Source organism: Haemorhous mexicanus, unplaced genomic scaffold, assembly GCF_027477595.1.
Source record: "Haemorhous mexicanus isolate bHaeMex1 unplaced genomic scaffold, bHaeMex1.pri scaffold_220_ctg1, whole genome shotgun sequence".
Classification (NCBI taxonomy): domain Eukaryota; kingdom Metazoa; phylum Chordata; class Aves; order Passeriformes; family Fringillidae; genus Haemorhous; species Haemorhous mexicanus.
The window spans coordinates 17,458-33,918 of NW_026776047.1; the positions used below are offsets into that span (position 1 = coordinate 17,458).

A 16,461-nucleotide genomic window follows, 5' to 3' on the forward strand; every position below is an offset into this window, starting at 1 on the left:
TTTTCTCCCCTCACGTTTGCCGCCATTTTGTCCCCTCACGTTTCCCGCCATTTTCTCCCCTCACGTTTCCCGCCATTTTCCCCTCACATTTCCCTCCATTTTCCCCTCACATTTCCCTCCATTTTCTCCTCACATTTCCCTCCATTTTCCCCTCACATTTTCCTCCATTTTCCCCTCATATTTCCCCCTTTTTCCCCTCACATTTCCACCATTTTCCCCTCATATTTCCCTCCTTTTCCCCCCTCACATTTCTCTCGTATTTTCCCCTCATGTTTTCTTCCCATTTTCCTCCATTTCTCCCCTCATGTTTCCTGCCGTTTTCTCCCCTCACATTTCTGCCTTTTTCCCTCACATTTCCCTCCATTTCCCCCTCAAGTTTCCCTCCATTTTCCCCTCATGTTTTCCCTCCATTTTCCCCTCATATTTCCCCCTTTTCCCCCTCACATTTCCCTCCATTTTCCTATCACATTTTCCTCCCATTTTCCCTCATTTTCCCCTCACACTTCCCTCCATTTTCCCCTCACATTTTCCTCCATTTTCCCCTCACATTTTCCTCCATTTTTCCCCTCATATTTCCCACTTTTCCCCCTCACATTTCCCCCATTTTCCCCTCATGTTTTCTCACTATTTCCCCCTCACAATTTCCTCCATTTTCCCCTCACAATTTCCTCCATTTTCCCCTCACAATTTCCTCCATTTCCCCCTCACAATTTCCTCCATTTTCCCCTCACAATTTCCTCCATTTTCCCCTCACATTTCCCCTCATTTTTCCCTCACAATTTTTCTCCATTTTCCCATCACAATTATCCCCGTTTTCCCCTCACATTATCCCCATTTTCCCTCACATTATCCCCATTTTCCCCTCACATTATCCCCATTTTCCCTCACATTATCCCCATTTTCCCCCTCACATTTCCATCCCCAGAACCCCTCCCCAAAACCCCCAGGATTCCTCCCAAAAATCCTCTGGGACCCCTCCCCAAAATCCCCAGAACTTCTCCCAAAACCCCCCGGGCATTGCCCTTAAAAATCTCCAAGACCCCTCCCTCAAAAAAACCCCAAACCCCCGGGATTTTTCCCAGAAAAAACCCCTCCAGATTTTCCCCCAAAAAATCCCCGAGACCCCTCCCCAAAAAACCCCGGGATCCCCCCAAAAATCTTCAAGATTTCCCCCCAAAAATCCCCGAGACCCCTCCCCAAATTCCCCCAAATAAACCCCCTTGGTCAATTAGCAGCGTCACTGATTGGTGTTTATTAATTAGCCTAATTAGGGGAGGGGGTCCTGAGGAGTTTGGGGAGGGTCTCGGGGGGGTCCCGGGCTCGGTTTTGGGGGGTTTTGGGTTTTTTGGGTGTTTTAGGGGTTTTTTTTTGGGGGGGTCTCAGGGGGGTTTTGGGGTGTTCTGAGAAGATTTTGGGGGTCTCAGGGGGGTCCTGGGGGTCTCTGGGGGTCCTGAGGGGTTTTTTGGGGGGATTCCCCCTTTTTTGGGGGGGTTTCCCCCTCTTTTGGGGGGTCCTGAGGAGTTTTTGGGGGGGTTTCCCCCTTTTTTGGGGTATCCTGAGTGGTTTTTTGAGGGGATTCCCCCACTTTTGGGGGGGATTCCCCCTCTTTTGGGGGGTCCTGAGTATTTTTTGGGGGGGATTCCCCCTCTTTTTGGGGGTCCTGAGTATTTTTTTGGGGGGATTCCCCCTCTTTTTGGGGGTCCTGAGTATTTTTTTGGGGGATTCCCCCTCTTTTTGGGGGTCCTGAGTATTTTTTGGGGGGGATTCCCCCTCTTTTTGGGGGTCCTGAGTATTTTTTGGGGGGGATTCCCCCTCTTTTGGGGGGTCCTGAGTATTTTTTTTGGGGGGATTCCCCCTCTTTTTGGGGGTCCTGAGTATTTTTTGGGGGGGATTCCCCTCTTTTTGGGGGTCCTGAGTATTTTTTGGGGGGGATTCCCCCTCTTTTTGGGTGTCCTGAGTATTTTTTGGGGGGGATTCCCCCTCTTTTTGGGGGTCCCCGGATTCCGGGGGGGATTCCGGGGGGTCCCAGGGGAAGGAGACCCCCAGCCCCTCCATCTGCTGGCGGTAGACGAGGTCGAAGCGCCGGCTCTGCTCGGGGGTCAGGTGGTTCCGCCAGTCCCCCGAGATTCCTGGGGAAAAACGGGGCAGAAATGGGCAAAAATGGGCAAAAAATGAAAAAAATGGGAAAATGGAGAAAAAGTGAAAAAAAAATTGGGGAAAAAATGGGGAAAAATGGGGAAAAAATGGGGAAAAAAATGGGGGAAAATGGGCTCAGGTGGTTCCACCAGTCCCTGAGATTCCTGGGAAAAACGGGGCAAAAATGGGAAAAAAATGAAAAAATTGAGAGAAAATGGGGAAAAGTGAAAAAGAAAAATTGGGGGTAAAAATGGGGAAAAATGGAGGGAAATGGGGGAAAAATGGGCTCAGGTGGTTCCGCCAGTCCCCCGAGATTCCTGGGGAAAAACGGGGTAAAAATGGGCAAAAATGGGAAAAAAATGAGAAAAAATGAAAAAATTGAGAGAAAATGGGGAAAAAGTGAAAAAAAAATTGGAGAAAAAATGGGGAAAAATGGGGAAAAAATGGGGGAAAATGAGCTCAGGTGGTTCCGCCAGTCCCCTGAGATTCCTGGGGAAAAACGGGGCAAAAATGGGCAAAAATGGGCAAAAAATGAAAAAATGAAAAAATGGAGAAAAAATGGGGAAAAGTGAAAAAAAAATTGGGGAAAAAATGGAGAAAAATGGGGGAAAAATGGGGGCATTTGGCTCAGTTGGTTCCACCAGTCCCCTGAGATTCCTGGGGAAAAACGGGGCAAAAATGGGCAAAAATGGGGAAAAATTAAAAAATTAAAAAATGGAGAGAAAATGGGGAAAAGTGAAAAAAAAAATTGGGGAAAAAATGGGGGAAAAATGGGAAAAATGGACGGAAATGGGCTCAGGTGGTTCCTCCAGTGCCCCGAGATTCCTGGGGGAAAAACGGGGCAAAAATGGGCAAAAATGAAAAAATGGAGAGAAAATGGGGAAAAAGTGAAAAAAAAATTGGGGAAAAAATGGGGAAAAATGGGGAAATGGGGGGAATGGGCTCAGGTGGTTCCTCCTGTCCCCTGAGATTCCTGGGGAAAAACGGGGCAAAAATGGGCAAAAATGGGAAAAAAATGAAAAAATTAAAAAATAGAGAGAAAATGGGGAAAAGTGAAAAAAAAAATTGGGGAAAAAATGGGGAAAAAATGGGGGGAATGGGCTCAGGTGGTTCCTCCTGTGCCCCGAGATTTCTGGGGAAAAACGGGGTAAAAATGGGCAAAAATGGGCAAAAATGAAAAAATTAAAAAATGGAGAGAAAAAGGGGAAAAAGTGAAAAAAAAAAATTGGGGAAAAAATGGAGGAAAAAATGGGGGGAATGGGCTCAGGTGGTTCCGCCAGTCCCCTGAGATTCCTGGGGAAAAACGGGGCAAAAATGGGCAAAAATGGGCAAAAAATGAAAAAATGAAAAAATGGAGAAAAAGTGAAAAAAAAAAGGGGGGAAAAAATGGGGAAAATGGGGAAAAATGGGGGGAAAAGAGCAAAACAGGGGCAGAAACAGGAAAAAAATCCCAATTTAGAGCCCCCCAAATCCCCCTCCCCAAATCTTCCCAATGTCCCCGATGTCCCCAATGTCCCCAAATGTCCCAAATGTCCCCAATGTCCCCAACCCCCTCAAAGTCCCCAGTGTCCCTAAAGTCCCCAATGTCCCCAATGTCCCCAATGTCCCCAATGCCCCCATCCCCCCCGATGTCCCCAATGTCCCCAATGTCCCCAACGCCCCCCAATGTCCCCCAACCCCCTGGATGTCCCCAATCCCCCCAGATGTCCCCAGTGTCCCCACCCTTGCGCAGGAAGGGCCCGCGCCGCCGGTCCGGGATGAACCCAAAGTCCCCAATGTCCCCAATGTCCCCAATCCCCCCTCTGTCCCCAATGTCCCCAATCCCCCTGGATGTCCCCAATGTCCCCAATCCCCCCACTGTCCCCAAATGTCCCCACCCTTGCGCAGGAAGGGCCCGCGCCGCCGGTCCAGGATGAACCCAAAGTCCCCAATGTCCCCAATCCCCCCAGTGTCCCCAATCCCCCCAGATGTCCCCAGTGTCCCCAGTGTCCCCAGATGTCCCCACCCTTGCGCAGGAAGGGCCCGCGCCGCCGGTCCAGGATGAACCCAATCCCCCCAATGTCCCCAATGTCCCCAGTGTCCCCAATGTCTCCAATGTCCCCAATGTCCCCAATGTCCCCAATGTCCCCAGTGTCCCCCAATGTCCCAGATGTCCCCAGTGTCCCCACCCTTGCGCAGGAAGGGCCCGCACCGCCGGTCCAGGATGAACCCAAAGTCCCCAATGTCCCCAATGTCCCCAATGTCCCCAATGTCCCCAATCCCCTGGATGTCCCCAATGTCCCCAGATGTCCCCAAATGTCCCCAGATGTCCCCACCCTTGCGCAGGAAGGGCCCGCGCCGCCGGTCCAGGATGAAGGCGGGGCTGAGGCTGAAGTTGCTCATGGGGTTGTGGCTCATGGTGACAAAGGACGCGTTGGCCACCACCGCGTCCAGCGCCGCCGGCGACAGCGGCCGGCCCAGGAAGGAGCAGAGGCGCTGCACGCTGCCACGCAGGTCCTGGGGACAGTGGGGACAGTGGGGACATCCAGGGGACATTGGGGACATTGGGGACATCCAGGGGACATTGGGGACATTGGGGGGATTGGGGACAGTGGGGACACTCAGGAAGACTGGGGACACCGGGAGTGTTGGGGACATCAAGGACATCGAGGGGACATCAGGGTGATCCTGAGGTGTCCCCAGGTGTCCCCAAAGTGTCCCCAGGCCCCCCAGGTGTCCCAGGTGTCCCCAGGTGTCCCAGGTGTCCCAGGTGTGTCCCCAGGTGTCCCCAGCCCCCCCCCAGGTGTCCCCAGCCCCCCCCAGGTGTCCCAGGTGTGTCCCCAGGTGTCCCCAGGTGTCCCAGGTGTCCCAGGTGTGTCCCCAGGTGTCCCCAGCCCCCCCCCAGGTGTCCCCAGCTGTCCCAGGTGTGTCCCCAGGTGTCCCAGGTGTCCCAGGTGTCCCCAGGTGTCCCCTGGTGTCCCAGGTGTCCCTAGCTCCCCCCCAGGTGTCCCCAGGTGTCCCCAGATGTCCCAGGTGTCCCCAGGTGTCCCAGGTGTGTCCCCAGATGTCCCAGGTGTCCCCAGGTGTCCCAGGTGTGTCCCCAGGTGTCCCAGGTGTCCCAGGTGCCCCCCCAGGTGTGTCCCCAGCCCCCCCAGGTGTCCCCAGGTGTGTCCCCAGGTGTGTCCCCAGGTGTGTCCCCAGGTGTCCCCAGCCCCCCCAGGTGTCCCAGGTGTCCCCAGGTGTCCCCAGGTGTCCCCACCTGCTGCAGCTCCTCGTAGCTGATCCAGAAGAAGTTCTCGCGCCCGCGGAGCTGCAGCCACCCCCGGACGTGCTGGAACCAGGAGCCGAAGGGCACTGGGGACACAGGGGGGACATCAGGGGACACCCAGGGACATCATGGGGACATGAGGGGACATCAGGGGACACCCAGGGACATGGGGGGACATGGGGACATAGGGACACCATGGGGACATGGCTGGGACACCCAGGGACATGGGGACATGGGGACATGGGGGGACATGGGGGGACACCCAGGGACATGAGGGGACACCCAGGGACATGGGGACATGGCTGGGACATGAGGGGACATGGGGACACGGGGACATGAGGGGACACCATGGGGACACCTCGGGGACAAGGGGACACCCAGAGGACACTTCGGGGACACCATGGGGACATGGGGACACCCAGGGGACATCCACAGACACCATGGGGACATGGCTGGGACACCCAGGGACACCATGGGGACATCGGGACATTGCTGGGACACGAGGGGACACCATGGGGACACCCAGGGGACACGAGGGGACACCCAGGGGACACCATGGGGACATTGCTGGGACACCCAGGGACACCATGGGGACATGGGGACACCCAGGGACACCATGGGGACACCAGGGGACATGGCTGAGACACGAGGGGACACCATGGGGACACCTAGGAGACACGAGGGGACACCCAGGGGACACCTTGGGGACACGAGGGGACATTGCTGGGACACCCGGGGACACCCCCAGCACCCCACAGCCCCGCAGCCCCGCATTTCCGGCCCCAAAATCCCAAATTCTGACCCCAAATCCCAAATTTCTGACCCCAAATCCCAAATTTCTGACCCCAAATCCCAAATTCTGACCCCAAATCCCAAATTTCCGGCCCCAAATCCCAAATTTCTGACCCCAGATCCCAATTTCCCAGCCCCAAAACCTCCCCTAAAAACCCCAAATTTCCCCCCAAAATCCCTCAAATTTCCCCCAAATTCCCCCAAATTCTCCCCAAATTTGCCCAAAATCCCCCGAATTTGCCCCAAATCCCCGTTTCTGGCACCGTCTCCCTGCAGGAACTTCTCCATGAACTCCTCGAGGCTCCCGGGGTCTTTGTAGGGCCAAATCCCCCCAAAATCCCCCCCAAAACCCCCAAAATTTCCCAAATTCCCCCCAAATCCCCCAAAATCCCCCCAAAATCCCCAAAATCTGCCCCAAATCCCCCAAATCCAAATTTCTGACCCCAAATCCCAAATTTCTGACCCCAAATTCCCAAATTTCTGACCCCAAATCCCAATTTCCCAGCCCCAAAATTCCCCCTAAAAACCCCAAAATTCCCCCAAAATCCCCCAAATTCTCCCCAAATTCCCCCAAATTGCCCAAAATCCCCCGATTTTGCCCCAAATCCCCGTTTCTGGCACCGTCTCCCTGCAGGAACTTCTCCATGAACTCCTCGAGGCTCCGGGGGTCTTTGCGGGGCCAAATCCCCCCAAAATCCCCCCAAAATCCCCAAAATTCCCCAAATTCCTCCCAAATTCCTCCCAAATTCCTCCCAAAAGCCCCCAAATCCCAAATTTCTGACCCCAAATTCCCAACGGATTGACCCCAAATCCCAAATTCCCAGCCCCAAAACCTCCCCTAAAAACCCCAAATTTCCCCCCAAAATCCCCCAAATTTGCCCCAAATTCTCCCCAAATTTCCCCCCAAATTCTCCCCAAATTGCCCAAAATCCCCTGAATTGGCCCCAAATCCCCGTTTCTGGCACCGTCTCCCTGCAGGAACTTCTCCATGAACTCCTCGAGGCTCCCGGGGTCTTTGTAGGGCCAAATCCCCCCAAAATCCCCCCCCAAAATCCCCAAAATCCCCCAAATTCCCCCCAAAACCCCCAAATCTGCCCCAAATCCCCCAAATCCCAAATTTCTGACCCCAAATCCCAAATTTCTGACCCCAAATCCCAAATTCCCAGCCCCAAAACCTCCCCTAAAAACCCCAAAATTCCCCCCAAAATCCCCAAATTTGCCCCAAATTTGCCCCAAATCCCCCAAATTGCCCAAAATCCCCCGAATTGGCCCCAAATCCCCGTCTCTGGCACCGTCTCCCTGCAGGAACTTCTCCATGAACTCCTCGAGGCTCCCGGGGTCTTTGTAGGGCCAAATCCCCCCAATTCCCCCCAGAAACCCCCAAAATCCCCCCCAAAATCCCCAAAATCTCCCAAAATTCCCCCCGAATTCCCCCCAAAACCCCCAAAATCTGCCCCAAATCCCCCAAATCCCAAATTTCTGACCCCAAATCCCAATTTCCCAGCCCAAAACCTCCCCTAAAAACCCCAAATTTCCCCCTAAAAACCCCAAAATTCCCCCCAAAATCCCCCAAATTTCCCCCAAATTTGCCCAAATTCCCCCAAATTGCCCAAAATCCCCCGAATTTGCCCCAAATCCCCGTTTCTGGCACCGTCTCCCTGCAGGAACTTCTCCATGAACTCCTCGAGGCTCCCGGGGTCTTTGTAGGGCCAAATCCCCCCAAAATCCCCCCAAAACCCCCAAAATTTCCCAAATTCCCCCCAAAACCCCAAAATCTGCCCCAAATCCCCCAAATCCCAAATTCCTGACCCCAAATCCCAAATTTCTGACCCCAAAATCCCAAATTCCCAGCCCCAAAACCTCCCCTAAAAACCCCAAAATTCCCCCCAAAATCCCCCAAATTTGCCCCCAATTCTCCCCAAATTCCCCAAATTTGCCCCAAATCCCCCAAATTGCCCAAAATCCCCCGAATTGGCCCCAAATCCCCGTTTCTGGCACCGTCTCCCTGCAGGAACTTCTCCATGAACTCCTCGAGGCTCCCGGGGTCTTTGTAGGGCCAAATCCCCCCAAAATCCCCCCCAAAACCCCCAAAATTTCCCAAATTTCCCCCAAATTCCCCCCAAAATCTGCCCCAAATCCCCAAATCCCAAATTCCTGACCCCCAAATTCCCAAATTCCTGACCCCAAATCCCAAATTTCCAGCCCCAAAACTTCCCCTAAAAACCCCAAATTTCCCCCAAAATTTCCCAAATTCCCCCAAATTGCCCAAAATCCCCCGAATTCGCCCCAAATCCCCCAAATTGCCCAAAATCCCCGAATTTGCCCCAAATCCCCGTTTCTGGCACCGTCTCCCTGCAGGAACTTCTCCATGAACTCCTCGAGGCTCCCGGGGTCTTTGTAGGGCCGGAAGATTCGGGAGAAGTGGAAAAGGGACACCAGGACGTCCTTGGGGTCCCGCACGGTGTAAATCACCTGGGAGGGGGCAAAAACCCCAAAAACACCAAAAAATCCCCCAAAATCCCAAATGTGACATTCCCCACCCGAAATCCCCAAAAATTCCCGCCCAAATCTGACACTTCTGACCCAAAATCCCACAAAAATCTGACTTTTCTGACCCCAAAAAATCCCCAAAATCCCCCAAAATCCCAAATTCCCACCCAAATCTGACTTTTCTGACCCAAAAAAAACCCAAAATCCCCAAATCCATCAAAATCTGAAGGTTTTGACCCAAATTCCCACCCAAATCTGACATTTCTGGCCCCAAAAACCCCAAAAATCCCCCAAAATCCCAAATTCCCACCCAAATCTGACTTTTCTGACCCCAAAAACCCCAAAAATCCCCAAAATCCCAAATCCCATCAAAATCTGGTGTTTCTGACCCAAAATCCCATAAAAATCTGAAGGTTTTGACCCAATATTCCCACCCAAATTTGACTTCTCTGACCCCAAAAATCCCAAAAACCCCAAAAAAATCCCAAATTCCCACCCAAAATCTGACATTTCTGACCCCAAAAATCCCCAAAATCCCAAATCCCATCAAAAATCTGAAGGTTTTGACCCAAATTCCCACCCAAATCTGACTTTTCTGGCCCCAAAAACCCCAAAAAATCCCCCAAATCCCACAAATTCCCCACCCAAATCTGACTTTTCTGACCCCAAAAACCCCAAAAATCCCCAAAACCCCCAAAATCCCAAACCTGACATTCCTGACCCCAAATCCCCTTTTCTCCCCCCAAAATCCCAACTTTCAGCCTGAAAAAATTCGCATTTTTCCCCCTAAAATCCCCATTTTTTCACCAAAAATCCCCATTTTTCACCAAAAATCCCCATTTTTTACCCAAAATCCCCATTTTCCCCCTAAAATCCCATTTTTTCTCCATTTTTTGCCCTAAAATCCCCATTTTTCACCAAAAATCCCCATTTTTTCACCAAAAATCCCCATTTTTTACCCCAAATCCCCTTTTTCTCCCCCTAAAAAATCCCATTTTTTCACCAAAAATCCCCATTTTTTTGTTTTTTCCCCAAAATCCCCTTTGTCTCCCCCTAAAATCCCCATTTTCCCCCTAAAATCCCCCTTTTTTTGCCAAAAAAATCCCATTTTCCCCCCATTTTTCGCCCTAAAATCCCCATTTTTTCACCCAAAACCCCCATTTTTTTTTTTGTTTTTTCCCCAAAATCCCCCTTTTTCCCCCCAAACCTTGGCCTTGGAGCCGAAGAAGGCCCTGGGGAAGAGGTGCAGGGGCAGGTGCGAGCTGATGATGCGGGGCCCCTCAAACCCCATTGCCCCCTCAAATCTCCATTTTTTGCCCTAAAATCCCCCTTTTTCACCAAAAATCCCCATTTTCCCCCTAAAATCCCCCTTTTTTTTGCCAAAAACCCCATTTTTTCCCCATTTTTTCCTAAAATCCCCATTTTTTCACCAAAAATCCCCATTTTTTCCCCCCTAAAATTCCCATTTTTCTCCATAAAAATCCCCATTTTTCGCTCTGAAGTCCCCATTTTTTACCCTAAAATCCCCATTTTTTCACCAAAAATCCCCATTTTTTTCCCCCCAAACCCCTAAATCCCCCTTTTCTCTCCCTAAAATCCCCATTTTGGGCTGAAAACCCCTCATTTTTCTCCACAAAAATCCCCATTTTTTCCCCCCTAAAATCCCCATTTTTCTTCCCCATTTTTCGCTCTACAATCCCCATTTTTCGCCCTAAAATCCCCATTTTTTGCCCTAAAATCCCCATTTTTTCACCCAAAACCCCCATTTTTTTTTTTGTTTTTTCCCCAAAATCCCTTTTTTCCCCCCAAACCTTGGCCTTGGAGCCGAAGAAGGCCCTGGGAAGAGGTGCAGGGGCAGGTGCGAGCTGATGATGCGGGCCGGGCGTTGCCGCGCGCCCTCCGCAGCCCCAGCAGCGTCTCCAGCCACGGCCCCCGCTCCCAGTTGGGCACCGAGCGGCACCAGCGGGGGTCGCCCCCCTGCCGGATCAGGCTCAGGATCTCCAGCATCCACACCGTCCCTAAAAAAAACGGCAATTTTGGGTCATTTTGGGGCTTTTCCCCCGATTTTTTTCCTATTTTTTTTCCGATTTTTTCCCGATTTTTCCCGATTTTTCAGCGTTTTTTTCTGATTTTTTGGGATTTTTGGGCCCCCTTGGGATCCCCCCCCTGCCGGATCAGGCTCAGGATCTCCAGCATCCACACGGTCCCTGGAAAAACCGGGAATTTTGGGTCATTTTGGGGCTTTTTCCCGATTTTTTCCCGATTTTTTAACGTTTTTTTCTGATTTTTGGGGATTTTTTTTCTGATTTTTTGGGGATTTTTGGGTCATTTTGGGGTTTTTGGGGTTTTTTCCCGATTTTCCCCGATTTTTTTTCCCGATTTTTTCCTGATTTTTTTCCCGATTTTCCCGTTTTTCTCCGATTTTTTTGGGATTTTTCAGTGGTTTTTCATATTTTTTGGGGATTTTTGGGTCATTTTGGGATCCCCCCCCCTGCCGGATCAGGCTCAGGATCTCCAGCATCCACACCGTCCCTAAAAACCGGCAATTTTGGGTCATTTTGGGGCTTTTCTCCCGATTTTTTCCTATTTTTCCCGTTTTTAAACGTTTTTTTCTGATTTTTGGGGATTATTTTTTTCTGATTTTTTGGGGATTTTTGGGTCATTTTGGGGTCCCCCCCGCCGGATCAGGCTCAGGATCTCCAGCATCCACACGGTCCCTGGAAAAACCGGGAATTTTGGGTCATTTTGGGGCTTTTTCCCGATTTTTTCCCGATTTTTTAACGTTTTTTTCTGATTTTTGGGGATTTTTTTCTGATTTTTTGGGGATTTTTGGGTCATTTTGGGGTTTTGGGGTTTTTTTCCCGATTTTCCCCGATTTTTTTCCCCGATTTTTTCCTGATTTTTTCCCGATTTTCCCCCGATTTTTTGGGATTTTTCAGTGTTTTTTTCTGATTTTTTGGGATTTTTGGGTCATTTTGGGATCCCCCCCTGCCGGATCAGGCTCAGGATCTCCAGCATCCAATCCATGCCTGCAAAAATGGCAATTTTGGGTCATTTTGGGGTTTTTTTCCTATTTTTTTCCCCGATTTTTTCCCAATTTTTCCCGATTTTTTCCCCGATTTTTAAACTTTTTTTCTGATTTTTTTGGGATTTTTGGGTCATTTTGGGGTCCCCCCCTGCCGGATCAGGCTCAGGATCTCCAGCATCCACACGGTCCCTAAAAACCGGCAATTTTGGGTCATTTTGGGGCTTTTTCCCGATTTTTTCCTATTTTTTTTCCGATTTTTTCCCGATTTTTTTTTTGATTTTTCAGCGTTTTTTCTGATTTTTTGGGGATTTTTTGGTCATTTTGGGGTCACCCCCCTGCCGGATCAGGCTCAGGATCTCCAGCATCCACACGGTCCCTAAAAAAACGGCAATTCTGGGTCATTTTGGGTTTTTTTCCCGATTTTTTCCCGATTTTTTTCCGATTTTTTAACGTTTTTTTCTGATTTTTGGGGATTTTTTCTGATTTTTTTGGGATTTTTTTCTGATTTTTTGGGGACTTTGGGTCATTTTGGGGTCCTCCCCTGCCGGATCAGGCTCAGGATCTCCAGCATCCACACGGTCCCTAAAAAATCGGGAATTTTGGGTCATTTTGGAGTTTGTGGGTTTTTTCCCCGATTTTTCCCGATTTTTTTCCCGATTTTTTCCTGATTTTTTCCCGATTTTCCCGTTTTTTTCCCGATTTTCCCCCGATTTTTTGGGGATTTTTCAGCGTTTTTTTCTGATTTTTTGGGGATTTTTGGGTCATTTTGGGATCCCCCCCTGCCGGATCAGGCTCAGGATCTCCAGCATCCACACCGTCCCTAAAAACCGGCAATTTTGGGTCATTTTGGGGTTTTTTCCTATTTTTTCCCGATTTTTTCCCGATTTTTGGGGATTTTTCAGTGTTTTTTTCTGATTTTTTGGGATTTTTGGGTCATTTTGGGATCCCCCCCCGCCGGATCAGGCTCAGGATCTCCAGCATCCACACCGTCCCTAAAAAATCGGCAATTTTGGGTCATTTCGGGTTTTTTTCCCCGATTTTTTCCCGATTTTTTCCGATTTTTAAACGTTTTTTTCTGATTTTTGGGGATTTTTTTCTGATTTTTTGGGGATTTTTGGGTCATTTTGGGGTCCCCCCCCTGCCGGATCAGGCTCAGGATCTCCAGCATCCACACTGTTCCTAAAAAAACGGCAATTTTGGGTCATTTTGGGGCTTTTTCCCGATTTTTTTTCCTGATTTTTTAACGTTTTTTTCTGATTTTTGGGATTTTTTTCTGATTTTTTGGGATTTTTGGGTCCCCTTGGGTCACCCCCCAGCCGGATCAGGCTCAGGATCTCCAGCATCCACACCGTCCCTAAAAAATCGGCAATTTTGGGTCATTTTGGGTTTTTTTCCTATTTTTTCCCGATTTTTTCCCGATTTTTTTCCCGATTTTTGGGATTTTTCAGCGTTTTTTTCTGATTTTTTTTGGGATTTTTGGGCCCCCTTGGGATCCCCCCCTGCCGGATCAGGCTCAGGATCTCCAGCATCCACACCCTCCCTAAAAAAAACGGCAATTTTGGGTCATTCTGGGGCATTTTGGGATTTTTTCCCGATTTTTTTCGGATTGTTTTTGGATTTCTCAGAATATTTTTGAATTTCCCCAAAATCCCCATTTTTACCCCCAAACCTGAGCGGATTTCTGAGCTCCATTTCCCACCCCAAAATCCGGATTTCCCCCCCAAAATCCCCAAATTTCCCCACAAAATTCCACGATTTCCCCCCCAAATCCCGAAATTTCCCAATTTTTTTTTTGAATTTTCCCAAAATCGCCGTTTTTAGCCCCAAACCCGAGCGATTTCTGAGCCCCTCCCACTCATTTCTGGATTTTCCTCTCCAAATTCCCGAATTTCCCCCCCCAAAAACCCCAAATTTCCTCCCCCAAAACTCCACGATTTCCCCCCCAAATCCCGAATTTCCATTTTTTTTTAAATTTTCCCAAAATCGCCGTTTTTAGCCCCAAACCCCATCGGATTTCTGGGCTCCTCCCACTCATTTCTGGGATTTTTCCTCTCCCAAATCCTCGAATTTCCCCCCAAATACCACCACGATTTCCCCCCCAAATCCCGAAATTTCCCGGATTTTTTTTGAATTTTCCAAAATCGCCGTTTTTGGCCCCAAACCCGACCGGATTTCTGAGCTCCTCTCACTCATTTCCCCCCAAAATCCGGACTTCCCCCCTAAAACCCCAAATTTCCCCCAAAAATTCCAGAATTTCCACCCCAAATCCCGAAATTTCCCCGGATTTTTTTTTGGAATTTTCCCAAAAATCGCCGTTTTTAGCCCCAAACCCGACCGGATTTTTGAGCTCCTCCCACTCATTTCCTGGGATTTTTCCTCCCCCAAATTCCCGAATTTCCCTCCTAAAACCCCAAATTTTCCCCCAAAAATTCCACGATTTCCCCCCCAAATCCCGAATTTCCCGGATTTATTTTGGAATTTTCCCAAAATCGCCGTTTTTAGCCCCAAACCCGAGCGGATTTCTGGGCTCCTCCCACTCATTTCTGGGATTTCCTCCCCTAAAACCCGAATTTTCCCCCCAAAATTCCAGGATTTCCCCCCCCAAATCCCGAAATTTCCCGGATTTTTTTTTTTTTTTTGAATCTTCCCAAAATCGCCGTTTTTAGCCCCAAACCTGACTGGATTTCTGAGCTCCTCTCACTCATTTCTCCCCCAAAATCCCAGAATTTCCCCCAAAACCCCAAATTCCTCCCCCAAACCCCCACGATTTCCCCCCCAAATCCCGAAATTTCCCGGATTTTTTTTTGAATTTTCCCAAAATCGCCGTTTTTGGCCCCAAACCCGACCGGATTTCTGGTAGGTGACGTTGAAGACGTCGTCGTCCTCCACGGGGAAGTCGCGGGCGGCCTCGAGGCCGCGGGGGGAGTAGAGGAGCCCCGGGAAGGTGACCCCCCCGTGCTGGAAGTACCCGCGGGACATGGCCACACCTGGCGGAGGGGACAGGTGAGGGAGGGGGCGGGGTCTGACCCAAAACCCCCCAAATTCACCCCAAAAATCCCACCCGGAAAGCCCCGTCTGAATCTGTCCGGAAATCCACGAAATTCAGCCCAAAATCGCCAAAATTCAGCCCAAAAACCCCCAAAATCCCCCAAATTCACCCCCAAAAATCCCCCAAATTTACCCCCAAAAATCCCTCAAATTCACCTCAAAAATCCCCCAAATTCAGCCCAGAAATCCCCCAAATTCACCCCAAAAATCCCACCCGGAAAGCCCCGTCTGAATCTGTCCGGAAATCCACGAAATTCAGCCCAAAATCGCCAAAATTCAGCCCAAAAATCCCCAAAATCCACCGAAAAAAACCCCCCAAAAATCCCCCAAATTCACCCCGAAAATCCCCCAAATTTACCCCAAAAATCCCTCAAATTCACCTCAAAAATCCCCCAAATTCAGCCCAGAAATCCCCCAAATTCACCCCAAAAATCCCCAAAATTCACCCCAAAAATCCCACCCGGAAAGCCCCGTCTGAATCTGTCCAGAAATCCACGAAATTCAGCCCAAAATCGCCAAAATTCAGCCCAAAAATCCCACCCAAAAATACACCTAAAAAACCCCCAAAAATCCCCCAAATTCACCCCAAAAATTCCCCAAAATTCAGCCCAAAAATCTCCCAAAATTCACCCCCAAAATCCCCAAAATTCACCTCAAAAATCCCCAAAATTCACCCCAAAAATCCCCAAATTCAGCCCAGAAATCCCACCCAGAAAGCCCGTCCGAATCCGTCCAGAAATCGCCAAAATTCAGCCCAAAAATCCCCAAAATTCAGCCCAGAAATCCCTCAAATTCAGCCCAAAAATCCCCAAAATTCAGCCCCAAAATCCCTCAAATTCACCTCAAAAATCCCCAAAATTCACCCCAAAAATCCCCAAAATTCAGCCCAAAAATCCCCAAAATTCACCCCAAAAATCCCACCCGGAAAGCCCGTTCGAATCCGTCCAGAAATCCCCAAAATTCAGCCCAGAAATCCCCAAAATTCAGCCCCAAAATCCCTCAAATTCACCCCAAAAATCCCCAAATTCACCCCAAAAAGTCCCCCAAATTCACCCCCAAAAATCCCCCAAAATTCACCCCCAAAATCCCCAAAAATTCAGCCCAAAAATCCCCAAAATCCACACCAAAAACCCGACCCAGAAACCCCCGTCCGAATCCGTCCAGAAATCGCCAAAATTTAGCCCAAAATCGCCAAAATTCAGCCCAGAAATCCTTCAAATTCACCCCAAAAATCCCCAAAATTCACTCCAAAAAATCCCCAAAATTCCCCCAAAAATCCACTTAAAAAAACCCCAAAAATCCCCCAAAGTCACCCCCAAAATCCCCCAAAATTCAGCCCAAAAATCCCAAAATTCAGCCCAGAAATCCCCAAAATTCAGCCTAAAAATCCCCCAAATTCCCCCAAAAATCCACCTAAAAAAACCCCAAAAATCTCCCAAAATTCACCCCAAAAATCCCCAAAATTCACCCCCAAAAATCCCCCAAAATTCAGCCCCAAAATCCCCCAAATTCAGCCCCAAAAATCCCCAAATTCAGCCCAAAATCCCCCAAATTCAGCCCCAAATTCCCCAAAATTCAGCCCAAAAATTCCCCAAATCCACCCCGAAAATCCCCCAAATCCACCCCAAAAATCCCCAAATTCAGCCCAAAAAATCCCCCAAATTCACTCCAAAAAATCCCCAAAATTCACCCCCAAAAATCCCCCAAATTCACCCCAAAA

At 49.6% G+C, this 16,461-nt stretch overlaps 1 protein-coding gene across 1 annotated transcript; it reads right to left on the reverse strand.

Annotated features, from left to right (window-relative positions):
• Positions 1 to 1,254: 1,254 nt before the first annotated feature.
• Positions 1,255 to 14,743, reverse strand: SULT2B1 (sulfotransferase family 2B member 1). The gene is made up of 9 exons (XM_059837722.1): positions 14,540 to 14,743; positions 10,541 to 10,683; positions 9,873 to 9,938; positions 8,521 to 8,647; positions 5,375 to 5,469; positions 4,452 to 4,632; positions 2,424 to 2,453; positions 2,041 to 2,129; positions 1,255 to 1,263 (listed from the first exon to the last, which is right to left on the reverse strand). The coding sequence occupies exons 1-9, from the start codon at positions 14,670 to 14,672 to the stop codon at positions 1,255 to 1,257; spliced, it is 873 nt and encodes a 290-aa protein (XP_059693705.1). The 5' UTR covers positions 14,673 to 14,743.
• Positions 14,744 to 16,461: the final 1,718 nt, after the last annotated feature.

Bases quoted from the DNA above. Each gene is read 5' to 3' on its own strand.
- SULT2B1 (XM_059837722.1), bottom strand. From the start codon at position 14,672: ATGTCCCGCGGGTACTTCCAGCACGGGGGGGTCACCTTCCCGGGGCTC. The intron at 10,684-14,539 runs GTCGGGTTTGGG...CGTTTTTTTTAG, and splicing joins CGTCACCTACCAGAAATCCG to GGACGGTGTGGATGCTGGAG. The intron at 2,454-4,451 runs GTGGGGACATCT...GTTTTTCCCCAG, and splicing joins CGGGCCCTTCCTGCGCAAGG to GAATCTCGGGGGACTGGCGG.